The following is a 15,293-nucleotide window of genomic DNA, read 5'->3' as shown; positions in this document are numbered from 1 at the left end:
CCTTCAAATTTGTTAACTAAGGAAGGTTTCTGCTGCTGGTTAGTCTGGGAGACAGGCAAGGCTGCCTCTTACTGGGTAGAGGAACAATGTTGCTTGAGCCTACCGTTCTCCGTTCTCCTTACAAGCCTTGCTTAACTTTTTTTTCTTCACAAACCACAGCCTCTGAGGACCGGGCCAAACCAAAAGCATAGTTGGCGATAGGGGATCCAACCATAACATGAGAAATTGAGTAGCACTGTGTTGTGTAAAGCCACTGAAAGCCAGTAGCTGCCTGGCGCTTTGCGGTGGAAAAGTAATTCCCAAACAATCAAATTAATCGTAGGTATATTATTGGTGGAATTGACCTGTCTCTAACATTTCTAATATACTGTCATAAGTTACGCGCCTGCCAGGGAGGTCTTGCAGAGCGTAACACCTCCTATGTGAATGGCGCCACTACATTCCAACGAACAACACTCATAGTGCACTACTTTTGAATAGGGTGCCATTCGGGATGCAACCTCTGTGAGGGTTCTGAAGAGAGGGGAGGTTGAAACAGAAACAGATGGTGTGGGCTGTAACCGCTTCACACCGCCCGCTTCTGTAAGCTCTCCTCATTTAGCACAATGGGACATTTTATGGCCCGTGGACATATTTTATTAGCCCACACTCCTATTGTACTCCATGTATTTCTATGACCCTGGGTCCAGTGGTGGAGTACTGTTTAGTGTTTTCCAATTGGTTCCTCTATAGGACCCCCAGGACTGTACTTTTCTGTTCCAGTCTGGCACTGTACTGACCTGACTGGATTAATGAAGAGRTTGGTGGTTTAGTTTAGTAATTGGATGGTGCAGCTGCTGGGTTTGGGCTGGAAGAAAATGTTCTGAGACACTATGGTGGATGCAGTTACCGAGCAAGAGAAGTCTAAGTAGTCTTAACCTCGGTTGACATTGTTGCACTGTCTGTAAAGAAATGCATTATAACATGTCATAGTGAGTCTAATATATAGCATAATCAGTGGATATGAATGAACATAGAGCAGGGATCTCCAACATTCTTCCTGGAGAGACATGCAGGCTTTTGTTCCAGCCCAGCACTAAAATACCACATTTTAAAATACCATATTTCAGTCCATCACGGTCTAGACAGAATGTTACATTGAAAAATATCCCTAGCTGGATGTTCCAAAGCAAGTATGGGTGGTAGTTGTACCCCAGCATATAGTATAGTGAAACAAAGCAGACCACTGTATTGCCTACATGTAAAGAGGTTTCCGTGAATTTGACAGTAACTTACAGGCAGCTAGTGGTAAGTTACTGTATTTCATATTGCAGTACACCTACTGTAATCTAAATACAGTATCAAAGCAAGTACTGTGTAATGACACACAGTACAATACTGTAGATTTACTGTATTATACTGTCAAAAAGTAAATGCTACTGTAACCATAATGAATTAATGAATGGATGGATTACATTTATTGAGGGGATTCAGGTTTGTATTTCACAGTATTTTACTGTAATTACACGGGATTGGTGTGAACAGGTTGGCTGCTATGTTTAAAAATTACAGCATATTAATAAATATTTGGTATTTTATATCACTTTCAGAGGCCTTAACAAAGGCTTCCAAACTGGCAGTGACTACAGGGCAAAACAGACCAAAAGGACATGGCAAAATGCAAGATTTTTTCCAATCTTTCCAATATATTTTTTAATTGATGTGTCACTACTATCACATACCAGTTACATTGGTAGAGCACTCTCACTAATTGGTGCAACACATAGCCACTTACAATGCACGCCTCAAAATATGTTAATGAGACATAAACAACAATACCATGTGCTGCATGTTCTGCTTTTCTAGTCTCTCTAGCATCTCTCTCTCTATCTCCACTGTCTCTCACCCTCCTCCTCTCTACCCTCTCTCTCTCAACTCATACTTTCTCTCTCAACTTATACCTCTTCTCTTATCTCTCTCTCTCTCTCTCACTCTCTCTCAACTCCTAACTTTCTCTCCCCTTTTCTCTTCTCCCCCTTCACTCTCTTTCTCTCATCCCCCTTCCCTCCGCTCCCTCTCTCTGCTCGTTTTTAATTTTACTTTACTCTCTCCCTCCATTCTAATGTCATGTTTTCATTGTGCATTAAAACAAGGTTCTGAAGATGCCTCTTCCTCCCCTCCACCCATCTAGCTGCCTTCCCGTCACCAACAACACTTTGAGAGGTATTCAGCTAGAAAATTGCAAATAATCTGCTGGCCACCACCACCCACCGCTATCCTCGCTTACAACAGACAGCAGCTGGAGAAGTAGTGAAAAAAAAGGMGTGAGTGTGTGTGGGWGGGGGGGGGGGGMTGTGTTTGTGTGCGCMCGTGTGTGTGTGTGTGTGTGTGTGTGTGTGTGTGTGTGTAGTATCAGTTTGCATAAGATTAGGTTTGATTACTTTGGATGTAAGTGTGTGTGGGTGCACGTGTGTGTGGGTTGTACTGTACTTGTGAAGATAAGATCACAGAGTAGGATAAGAAAAGTAAATTGATCTCTAAAGGGAAAATGTATTCACACACAGCAGACATCAGTTATCACTCAGTATTATGTTAGGAAAGTGTGGGTGTGTGCGTCCGTGCGTAATTACCCACAACACACACAAACACACAAGCATGGTCACACATTGCCTCTCACCTTCGTAGACAGTTGAACTAGTATGTTCTTCTGTCTGTCCCTCACATTGTGTCACTTGCCCTTCAATGTAGGTGCCTCAGTCTACCATAGAATTAGAATAGTAGCATTCCAATTCTATGGGTTCTAGCTCTCAACACCTATCTATTTAACCTGAACACATGAACACTGAGGTCATGTCTACATGGAAATTAGTTCATTTCAGTGAGATTGTCCAGGCCAGTCCACCCTCCACTTTTATCATGTCATTAGTATAAGAATAATTCCCTTCTTTGCATGATTTGGAAGAAGGAGCATGCCATACGCTTTTGACCTGTTACCCCTATGCTGAAAAATTGACCCTAGACTAAGTCATTGTTGTATGTATGCCCAGCCTTTGTAAATTTAGACAAGCCATGATTTAAAGGGCTAAGATACTGACAGCTTGGTAAAGGACACCTTCTATGAGCTACCTGTTTATAATGGATATCAACGAGCATTTGATCACCTCATAATCACTGCATTATAAGACTTGCTATAAGCATTCATAACACCCGTGGCTACTTAGAAGAGACATGAAACAAATGGCTCATAGACATTATTCTTCCTATGTTATGCTTATAACGCCTTAATAATTATTCGTAAGGCTGACCATTTCTTCTCTCTTCTCTCTTTGCAGCTCTACTAAATATCTCCATCGCTTCATGGCCTGTGGCTTTGTTTGACTAAACAGTATCACTTCACTTACAGCCCTCTTAATCAATTCTGTTTCAGCAATCACTTTCAATGGCTGAACTCATCAAATGTAGAATGACAGCAGAATGATAGCTGTGTCAACTGCATTTGGATATTGTTCACGCATCAGGTACTGTGTATTAGGCAAGGGTACTGCATGCATTTTACGCTGGTTGCTATGACCTACAACTGTACAAGTCAAAAAAGTGTTTTTTCTTTATTTTTACTATTTTCTACATTGTAGAATATTAGTGAAGACATCAAAACTATGAAATAACACATATGAAATCATATAAATCAAATCAAATTTGATTTATAACATGCACCGAATGCAACAGTCGCAGACCTTACAGTGAAATGCTTACTTACTAAGGTAACCTGACTAAATGACTACTGACCCGTAGCACTCACGTCTGTAGCCATGAAATGCTATGGAAGGCTGGTTATGGCTCACATCAACACCATTTTCCCAGAAACCCTAGGCCCACTCCAATTTGCTTACAGATCCACAGCTGATGCAATCTCTGCCCTTTCACACCTGGACAAAAGGAACACCTATGTGAGAATGCTATTCATTGACTACAGCTCAGCGTTCAACACCATAGTGCTCTCATAGCTCATCAATAAGCTAAGGACGCTGGGACTAAATACCTCCCTCTGCAACTGGATCCTGGACTTCCTGACGGGCCGCCCCCAGCTGGTAAGGGTAGGTAACAACACATCCGTCATGCTTATCCTTAACACAGGGGTCCCTCAGGGGTGTGTGCTCAGCCCCCTCCTGTACTCCCTGTTCACTCATGACTGCATGGCCAGGCACGACTCCAACACCATCATTAAGTTTCCTGATGACACAACAGTGGTAGGCCTGATCACCGACAGCAATGAGACAGCCTATAGGGAGGAGGTCAGAGACCTGGCCGTGTGGTGCCAGAACAACGACCTCTCCCTCAACGTGATGAAGACAAAGGAGATGATTGTGGACTACAGGAAAAGGAGAACCGTGCACGCCCCCATTCTCATCAACAGAGCTGCAGTGGAGCAGGTTGAGAGTTTCAAGTTCCTTGGCGTCCACATCACCAACAAACAAACATTTATTCATTTTTTTTATTTTAGCTTTATTTATAAAGGTTTTTCTCATTGAGATAACATCTCTTTTCCAAGAGAGACCTGGTCCAATAGCAGCAGAGGGAACAACGTTTCAGACAAAACAACTTACATATACTAACACAACATTAAACAAAACTATAAACACACATACAGTACAACAATTAATACATATTACATTTTTAAAAACATGAAAGTCTTGACTAAAAACAGCTGTCCTAAAGACAATTACATTAGTCTATGATATATACATCGATCAAGTGTTTAAACTCCACCAACGAAACTAGATCATCAAATTTTTAAATGTTCAGGAGAGAATTCCAGGACCACGGAGCTAAGTAACTAAACTATATCTACATGAGCTGTTCTAATTTTGGTATGTTAGAAGCAAATGAGAAATTGGACCGTAATTGATATGATTTAACCAACTGACTAAAAGAACGAGTAAATGATTTAACCCAATATGGCTTTAAATCACGAATACAGTGTTTAAGCCTATTCAAGGGTCAATGACGACCATCCAACAGGACTGTAGAGATCAAATGATGTGTAGACGTTTTTGATTTGTATTGAACCTGAGGGCTGTCAGTGATACACGTGAATCACGTGCTCTCAGGGTAGTGGTTGAGGCTTGCATATATAATTAAATCATAAATTAAGCACCAGTAACATGGTTAAAGCCACCAGACGTCATGAAGAGGGCACGACAAAACTATTCCCTCAAGACTGGAAAGATTTGGCATGGGTCCTCAGATCTCAAAAGGTTTCACGCTGCACATCGAGGGCATCCTGATGAGTTGTCACTGCCTGGTATGGCAACTACTGCTCCGACCAACAAGGCACTACAGAGTGTAGTGCGTAGGCCCAGTACATCACTGGGGCCAAGCTTCCTGCATCCAGGACTCTATAACCAGCGGTGTCAGAGGAAGGCCTAAAGTTGTCAAAGACTCCAGCCACTAGTCATAGACTGTTCTCTCTGCTACGCAGGCAATCGGTCCGGAGAGCAAGTCTAGGTCGCAAGAAGTCCTAATAGCTTCTACCACAGCCAAAGACTCCTGAACAGCTAATCAAATGGCTACCAGACTATTGCATGCCCCCCGCCCCCCCCGGACGCTGCTACTCCTCTCTTTATGTATGTATGCATAGTCACTTTAATAACTCTACCTTACATGTACATATTACATCAATTACTCGACACTGGTGCCGCACATTGACATGTGATCTGTACTAGTACCCTGTATATAGCCCCGCTACTGTTATTACTGCTGCTCTATAATTATATTTGTTTAGGTATTTTATTGAAACTGCATTGTTGGTTAAGGACTTGTAAGTAAGCATTTCACGGTAAGGTCTACAGCTGTTGTATTCGGCGATGTCACAAATACAATTTGATTTGATTTTGATATCTTGAGATGTTAAGGACAAACTCTACAAGGAGAGCAGATATTTAGAGAAGTAGGGAAAATGTCTACAAGGAGCGCTAGATAATCTTTAGAGAAGGTAGGGACAACACTACAAGGAGCAGCTAGATATCTAGAGAAGGTAAGGAAACATGTTACAAGGACCAGCTAGATATCTTAGAGAAGGAAGGACAACATGTCTACAAGGAGCAGCTAGATATCTTGAGATGTTAAGGACAACACTTCTACAAGGAGCAGCTAGATATCTTAGAGAGGTAGGACAACAGTCTCAGGAGCGCTAGATATTAGAGATGTAGGACAAATGCCTACAAGGAGCAGCTAGATATCTTAGAGATTTAAGGAAAATTCTACAGAGCAGCTAGATATCTTAGAGATGTTAAGTGAAACATGTTACAAGGAGCATGCTAGATATCTTAGAGTAGGAAACATGTCTACAAGAGCAGCTAGCTATTTAGAGAAGGAGGGACAACATGTCTAAAGGAGCAGCTAGTATTAGAGAGGTAGGACAAATTCTAGGAGAGCTAGATATCTTAGAGAAGGTATGGACAACATCTACAAGGAGCAGCTAAATATTTAGAGAAGGTAGGGACAAACTTCTACAAGGACAGCTAGATATCTTAGAGAAGGTAGGGAAACATTCTACAGCAGCTGATATCTTGAGAAGGTAGGGACAATTCTACAGGGCAGCTAGAATTTAGAATAGCACTTTACAAGGCAGAAAAGGTAGGACAAACTTCTACAAGGAGCAGCTAGATATCTTAGAGAAGGTAGGCGCAAATGTCTACAAGGAGCAAGTAGATATTAGGAAGGTAGGAAACATGTCTACAGAGAGCAGCTAGATATTTAGAGAAGGTAGGGAACATGTCTACACAAGGAGCAGCTAGATATCTTAGAGAAGGTACGGACAACATGTCTACAAGAGCAGCTAGATATCTTAGAGAGGTAAGGACAAATGTCTACAAGGAGAGTAGATATCTTAGAGAAGGTAAGAAAATGTCTACAAGGAGCAGCTAGATATCTTAGAGAAGGTATGGACAACTCTACGAGGAGAGCTAGATATTTAGAGAAGTGACAACATGTTAACGGCAGCTAGATATCTTAGAGGGAGGAAAGAGAGAAAATAACATGGATATACGGGAAGTAGAAATACATGGCTTATACAGGGAGTAGAAATAACATGGCTAATAAGTGTACTACTGAGTCTGTTGCAGGGGTAAGGTAATTGAGGTAGCTATGTACATATAGGTAGGGGTAAAGTGCTAGACACAGATAGATATATAGACAGTAGCAGAAGTCAGAGGTGTGTGTGTGTGTGTGTGTGTGTGTGTGTTGTGTGTGTGTCTGTGTGTGTGTGTGTGTGGTGTGTGTGTGTGTGTGTGTGTGTGTGTTGTGTGTGTGTGGTGCAAGTATGTTTGTGCGTGCGTGTGCTTGCTTGCGTGCGTCTGGTGTTGTGGCACGGCGTCTGTATGCATGTGCGTTTGTGTGTGCATGTGCGTGCGTTAGTATGTGTGGCGCTTGCGTGCGTGAATGTGCGTGTGCGTCGTGCGTCAGTATGCATGCATGTGGTGTGTGTGTTGTGCGTGTGTGTGCGTGCGTGCGTCAGTAGGCGTGGTGTGTGGTGTGTGTGTGTGTGTGTGTTGTGCGTGGTGCGTGCGTGCGTGTGCGTGCGTGCGTGCTGCGTGCGTGCGTGCGTGCGTGGGCGTGCGGGTGTGCGTGCGTGTGCGTGCGTGCGTGCGTGCGGCGTTGCGTGCGTGCGTGCGTGCGTGGGCTGCGTGCTGCGTGCGTGCGTGCGTGCTGTGGCGTGCGTGCGTTGCGTGCAGTGCTGTGCGTGCGGTGCGGCGTGCGTGCGTGTCGTGCGTGCGCGCGTGCGTGGGCGTGCAGTATGCATGTGTGTGTTGTGTGTGTGTGTGTGGTGCTGCTCAGATGCTGTGTGTGTGGGGTGCGCATCAGTATCATGTGTGTGTGTGTTGTGTGTGTGTTATGTATATGTAGTGTGTGAGAAGAAGGCAACATAGATAGGAGTGGAGGAAGTGTTCAATTGAAACAAATAAACTCTATTCAAATTTAATTTAATTCGCAACTCCGCTTTTGGACTATAACAAGTGACACTCCATCTTAACTCTCCTCCACATTGTCACTGGATTGGTTGACAGTGCAGAAGAGAACTCCAGACAGTTTTATTCTTCTTGTCAAGACCAGTATTGTAGGGATCTAGTTTCAGGCATCTTTTTACGCCTGCTATGTATGAATACCGGAACAGGACAGGAATCAGTCCTTTGACCAGGAAGTTCTGAGTCTGAGGAAACAATCAAAAGAGACAGGATCTGATGAGCATAACTCAATTAACTTTTCATTGCATGCTGTTGCATTAGCTTTGTTTTGGCATTAGCTTTGCATTTGCTTGTAAAAAAAAAGGGGGGGGGAAGCATTTTATCTACAATCACATTGTCTTTGTGTTCCTTATAGTTATTTATAATTAATTCATTTTATTACTTAAAATCTTTAATAATCCATTAGAGTAACACACACACAACACACACACAACACACCACACACACACACACACAACACACACACAACAACACACACACAACACACACACACACACACACACACCACACACACACACACACACACACACACACATTCTTTATGTCCTTGTCAACACTTGGCTTAAGATGAAGGATGAAATGCAGGTCTAAGGTACATAAATTACTGGTAACACACAAATGCGTGCCACACACACTGCACACTGCAGTATTCACCCACTGTCGCCCTAGCTCTCTTTGTCATTCACCCCAGCTGTCTTCTCTTTGCTTGGAGGAGGACCATCAGCAGTGGCTCTTATTGTGGCACCAAAGAAATAAATAACCTTTTTGTCACATGCTTGGTAAACAACAGGTGTAGACTACAGTAAATGCTTACTTATGGGCTTCCAACAATGAGAGAGAAAGAACATAGAGAAACAATGGAGAAGTAAAACACGTCAAAAAGTAATAATAATACACAATGAGTAATGATAACTTGGCTTTACAACTTTTTTATTTATTTTATTTCACCTTTATTTAACCAGGTAGGCTAGTTGAGAACAAACTCTCATTTACAACTGCAACCGGGCCAAGATAAAGCAAAGCAGTTCGACACATCAACAACACAGAGTTACACTGGAACTAACAAACATACAGTCAATAATACAGTAGAAAAAGTGATATACAGTGTGTGCAAATGAGGTAGGATAAGGGATATAAGGCAATAAATAGGCATTGGTGGGAAGTAATTACAATATAGCAATTAAACACTGGAATGGTAGATGTGCAGAAGATGAATGTGCAAATAGAGATTGGGGTAAAAGGAGCAAGATAAATAAATAAATACAGTATGGGGATGAGGTAGTTGGATGGGCTATTTACAGATGGGTATGTACAGGTGCAGTGATCTGTGAGCTGCTCTGACAGCTGGTCCTTAAAGCTAGTGAGGGAGATACGTGTCTAGCTTCAGTCATTTTTGCGGTTCGTTCTAGTCATTGGCAGCAGAGATTTGGAAGGAAAGGGGCCAAAGGAAGAATTGGCTTTGGGGGTGACCAGTGAGATATACTGCTGGAGTGTGTGCTACAGGTGGGTGCTGCTATGGTGACAGTGAGCTGAGATAAGGCGGGGCTTTACCTAGAGAGACTTGTAGATGACCTGAGCCAGTGGGTTTGGACGAGTATGAAGCGAGGGCAGCCAACGAGAGCATACAGGTCGCAGTGGTGGGAAGTATATGGGGCTTTGGTGACAAAAGGATGGCACTGTGACAGACTGCATCCAATTTGTTGAGTAGAGTGTTGAGGTATTTTGTAAATGACATCGCGAAGTCGAGGACTGGTAGTGATGGTCAGTTTTACAAGGGTATGTTTGGCAGCATGAGTGAAGGATGCTTTGTTGCGAAATAGGAAGCCAATTCTAGATTTAATTTTGGATTGGAGATGCTTAATGTGAGTCTGGAAGGATAGTTTACAGTCTAACCAGACACCTAGGTATTTGTAGTTGTCCACATATTCTAAGTCAGAACTGTCCAGAGTAGTGATGCTGGACGGGCGGGCAGGTGCGGGCAGCGGTCGGTTGAAGAGCATGCATTTAGTTTTACTTGCATTTAAGAGCAGTTGGAGGCCACGGAAGGAGAGTTGTATGGCATTGAAGCTCATCTGTAGGATAGTTAACACAGTTTCCACGGGGTACCAGTACAGAGTCGATGTGCAGAGGTACGAGGTAATTGAGGTAGARATGTACAGTACATATAACTAGGAATACAGTGACAGATAATTAACAGTAGCAGCAGCGTATGTGATAAGACAAAAAAGTTAGTGCAGAAAGGGTCAATGCAGATAGTCCGTGTAGCTATTTGGTTAATTATTTAACAAACAATTTAGCAGTCATGGCTTGGGGGTAGAAGCTGTTCAGGGTCCTGTTGGTTCAAGACTTGGTGCATCGATGCCTCTTGTCATGTGATAGCAGAAAGATAAGTCTATGACTTGGGTGGTTGGAGTCTTTGAAAATGTTTTGGGCCTTTCTCTTAAAATGCCTGGTATAGAGGTCCTGGATCGCAGGGAGCTCGGCCCCAGTGATGCACTAGGCTGTAAACACTACCCTCTGTTGCACCTAGCACTAAGCAGTTTCCATACCAAGCGGTGATGCAGCCAGTGAAGGTGCTCTCAATGGTGCAGCTGTATAACTTTTTGGGGATCTGAGGGCCCATGCCAAATATTTTCAGCCTCCTAAGGGGGAAGAGGCATTGTTATGCTCTCTTCACAACTGTGTTAGTGTGTGTGGACCATAATAGATCCTTAGTGATATGGACACCGAGGAACTCTTGACTCGCTCCACTACAGCCCTGTTAATGTAAATGGGGGCATGCTCGGCCCTCCGTTTCCTGTAGTCCACGATCAGCTCCTTTGTCTTCATCACGTTGAGAGAGAGGTTGTTGTTCTGGCACCACACTGCCAGGTCTCTGATCTCCTCCCTATAGGCTGTGTCATCGTCGTCGGTGAACAGGCCTACCACCGTTGTGTCATCTGCAAAGTTAATGATGGTGTTGGAGTCGTGCGCGGCCACATAGTCGTGGGTGAACATGGAATACCGGAATGGACTAAGGGCGCCCCCCTGAGGGGCCCACTTGTTGAGGGTCGGTGTGGCGGATGTGTTTTTTCCTTCCCTTACCACCTGTGGGCGACCCGTCAGGAAGGTCCGCGCATGCTCTGAGTACGCGTCCTGGTAATCCTTCAGGCCCTGTGGTCTTGTGAATGTTAGCCTGTTTAAAGGACTTAAAGGTATTTAGCTCATCTGGTTGGCGCGCGTCACTGGGCATCTCGCGGGTTTCCCTTTGTAACCCGTGATAGTTTGCAAGCTCTGCCACATGCAATGAGTGTCAGAGCAGCCTCCTTTAGCGTCTGAGTAAACCTTTTACATAGCCAAGCTAAATGAACCTGTGCACCTCACCGCACTGGCCGCCATGCTTGACGGAATGAGAGAATGATTGGGAGATGACTCTATCTTTCTCTGCTCTGCGGTGCCCTGCATTCCCCGCTCACTCACTTTTTTTCCTCAGAGCTGACCTGCATGTGGATGAGGAGGAAATATGGAGAGAGAGAGAAAGGGGAGGAGGGAGGGAGGGGAGAGATTTGGACAGACTGTATATTAAAAAGACTGTTCATTAAAAAGACTGTTCATTAAAGAGACTTCATTTAAAGACTGTCCACTTACAGTATTTCCCCATCGACTCCCTCTGCTTCCTTTTCGCCTTTGTTTTTATTTATCGTCACCTCTCTTTCTTTAGCTCCTCTGTTCTTTTCTACTTTCATTTCATTCCTGCCGGGTGCAAATTGCTACCAGTAAGACGAAAATAATAGGGTTCCTGGTACTGAATGCTTGCTGCATTAGCTAGCTTAGAAGTAGTTTCCTCCCTCAACTCAGGATGCATAGCATGGCTCATACCCAGGGCCCCCTGCCTCGCTATCACATGACCGCCCTCCTTGGCAACATACAAGCCAGTTGAGCTATAGAAAAGGATCTAATGAGATAGCACCATTGGCTATATTTCTGTGGACTGAGCTTACGGCACGTTTCTATCTCTGTTACACATTCAAACAACATCACCGGACCAGGCACCTGCACGCACACACACCTTGCACGCACACATTACACACTGTCACAAGCCGGCTCATAGCCTGTGACAAAAATGAGGGGACACGAACAACAGGTATAGGCCAATTTAAAAGTGTTCTTTATTATAAACAAACTATTAACTTAAACTAAGAAAAAGGAATGAGGTGTGGAAGTATCATGATGTAAGGTATGTAAAGTGCATGGATGCGTGAATATGTGTGTGTGAACATGACTGAGTGAAAACTATGCAAAACTACAAAGGAACAAACAAATCATGAGCATACCTCTGGAGGAGCAGAGAGAGAGAGAGAGAAGTGATTAGTGACAGCTTTATACCCTGAGCCCAGGTGGCTCCAATCACTCCACGACCCTCCTCTGCCTGCAGGAGGAACCGCCCCTGCACTGAGAAGGAGGAGCCGTGACAACACACAGCACAAACAACTTGATGTCTTAATCACGCCAGTCTTTCTCCAGTGAAGGCCAAGCAACACACAGATTAGTTGAGAAATCTATCCCACCGCCAATTGGGGTGTGATCTTCCTGAATTAGTATTTGACTCTGGCCTAACTGGGCCTTTTGATTGTGTAATAAGAGGCCTGTAGCGCGACGTGTGTGTGGGTGGGTAAATGTGGGTGTGTGACTCTCCATCAGAGGGGGACACACATACTTTGGGCGAGGTTGACAAAGGAATGAAAGGCGAAAGAAAAGGGAAAGGGGGATACCTAGTCAGTTGCTCAACTGAATGCATTTAACTGAAATGTGTCTTCCGCATTTTACCCAACCCATCTGAATCTCTTTCTCTTTCTCTCTTTTGTTGAAAATGGCTTTTTGGAAGAAAAATAAGTCAAAATGTATTTACTCTAATGTTTGTAAACAAAGTAAATGTAAATCAAATATACAGTATATATTTATTTCCACACTATGAGGTGGAATCCAAGATGGCGTAGSAGTGTAGACGTGTTTGTTCAGTCCTCTCGTGTACATTTGTATTTTTTCGTATTTCTTGTATATATATATWTTTTTTTTCTATCTCTTTTTGATTTTTAACTCGATTATACCTTCCGGTAACGTACCTCACCCAATGTGATATGGAATCGCTATTATTTTTTAACTTTGMAACACATTCAAGAACCCCCAGTAGCTAACCAGCTAATCAGCTACAAGCTACTTAGCCATTTTTTAGCCGCTGCTAGCAGCTTTTACCTTCTGCACAGACACCAGCCCTGTTATTAGCCTGGATATTACTCACCAATTTACCAGCATCGGACTGTCTCTCGACAACAACGCCGGATTCCTGCCGTAATCTTTGAGCCACTACTTCTGATCCTCACAGCTAGCTTGCAGCTAGCGCCACTGCCACGAAGCTAGCATCAGTTAGCAAACACAATTCTACAATCACAACCTCTCTTTCGCCATCGCCATCCGGCTTGGATTCTCTGTCGACACGACCACGTCTGGTCTGCAGACGWATACCCCATCCGCTGTGCCCTCAACCGGCCTCCGTCTGAGCAGACCCCCTCCGTCTGAGCAGACCACCCCCCCGGGCTACTAACTTTAAACACTGCGTGCTAGCTTAGTGGCGGRTCRCCTGCTCCATCTACGGCTGCCCCCTGGACACTATGATCACTTGGCTACATAGCTGATGCCTGCCGGACTGTCCATTAATTCACGGTACTCCATTCTGTTTATTTGTGTTTTATCTGTCGGCTCTGTGTTTTAACTCAGGCTCTGTGTGTAGTRAATCCGACCCTCTCTGCCTAGTCGTCGCCATTTTTACCTGCTGTTGCTGTGTTAGCTGACTAGCTGCTGTTATCTCACCTGTTGTTTTAGCTAACTCTCCCAATCAAGACCTGCAATCACTTTATGCCTTACTGTATGTCTCTRMCAAATATCAATATGCCTTGTATACTGTTGTTCAGGCTAGTTATCATTGTTTTGGTTTGCAATGGACCCCGTAGTTCRACTCTCCGTACCTCTGATACCTCCTTTGTCCCACCTCCCACACATGCGGTGACCCCACCCATTGAGACCAGCATGTCCAGAGATACAACCTCTCTTATCATCACCCAGTGCCTGGGCTTGCCTCCGCTGTACCCGTGCCCCACCATACCCCTGTCTGCACATTATGCCCAGAATCTATTCTACCACGGCCATAAATCTGCTCCTTTTATTCCTTGTCCCCAACGCTCTAGGCGACCAGTTTTGATAGCCTTTAGCCGCACCCTCATCCTACTACTCCTCTGTTCCTCGGGTGATGTGGAGGTAAACCCAGGCCCTGCATGTCCCCAGGCACCCTCATTTGTTGACTTCTGTGATCGAAAAAGCCTTGGCCTCATGCATGTCAACATCAGAAGCCTCCTCCCTAAGTTTGCCTTACTCACCGCTTTAGCACACTCTGCCAACCCTGATGTCCTTGCCGTGTCCGAATCCTGGCTTAGGAAGGCCACCAAAAATTCTGAGATCTCCATACCCAACTATAACACTTTCCYTCAAGATAGAACTGCCAAAGGGGGAGGAGTTGCAATCTACTGCAGAGATAGCCTGCAAAGTTCTGTCATACTTTCCAGGTCTATGCCCAAACAGTTRGAACTTCTAATTTTAAAAATGAATTTCTCCAGAAATAAGTCTCTCACTGTTGCCGCCTGCTACCGACCCCCCTCAGCTCCCAGCTGTGCCCTGGACACCATCTGTGAATTGATCGCTCCCCATCTAGCTTCAGAGTTTGTTCTGTTAGGCACCATGTTATTGACTTGTTTATTGTTTACTCCATGTGTAACTCTGTTGTTGTTTTTCGAACTGCTTGCTTTATCTTGGTCGCAGTTGCAAATGAGAATGGTTCTCAACTAGCCTACCTGGTTAAATAAAGTGATGAAATAAAATAAATAAAAAGGTTGAAATAATAACTCCTGAAAAATCATTGGTGAAAACATTACGATAATGCCATCTACTTTAGCCTGTAACGCGTCTGTTTGAAAAGACCGCCTGACCTATCAGCCTGTTTTGGTGGGATGGTGTTTTGTCTCTGCCTCGGGAAACATTAAGGTAGACCACATACGAAGACCATTAGTGCTTGCCTCACCGAGCTCGTGAGCGGGAACCGCACCTCCGTAATCAGCTCAATATCAGGCCCCTACACCCAAACAAGCCGGCACTGGTTCATCCACCTCTGGCCTGGCCTTCGGCCCTCGCCTAAAAACCGTTCTGAGGGGGGGGAGGGGGAAGTTAAAAACCCAAAAAGTTTTTTCACCGCTCAGCCAGTCC

The 15,293-nt window shown here is 44.2% G+C and overlaps 1 protein-coding gene across 1 annotated transcript in view; it reads left to right on the top strand.

The window, feature by feature from the left end:
• The window catches only part of LOC139028442 (uncharacterized), an 18,183-nt gene extending 4,624 nt beyond the window's left edge, over positions 1-13,559 (top strand). Inside the window, exon 3 of the mRNA XM_070445838.1 lies at positions 13,498-13,559. Coding sequence (XP_070301939.1) covers positions 13,498-13,559 — 62 coding nt within the window. The remainder of the gene's footprint in view (positions 1-13,497) is intronic.
• Positions 13,560-15,293: the final 1,734 nt, after the last annotated feature.

This window comes from Salvelinus sp. IW2-2015, linkage group LG11, assembly GCF_002910315.2.
Source record: "Salvelinus sp. IW2-2015 linkage group LG11, ASM291031v2, whole genome shotgun sequence".
NCBI classification, from domain to species: Eukaryota; Metazoa; Chordata; class Actinopteri; order Salmoniformes; family Salmonidae; genus Salvelinus; species Salvelinus sp. IW2-2015.
Note: the sequence above shows the minus strand (reverse complement) of the source record. Positions and strands in the feature narration are given on the sequence as shown.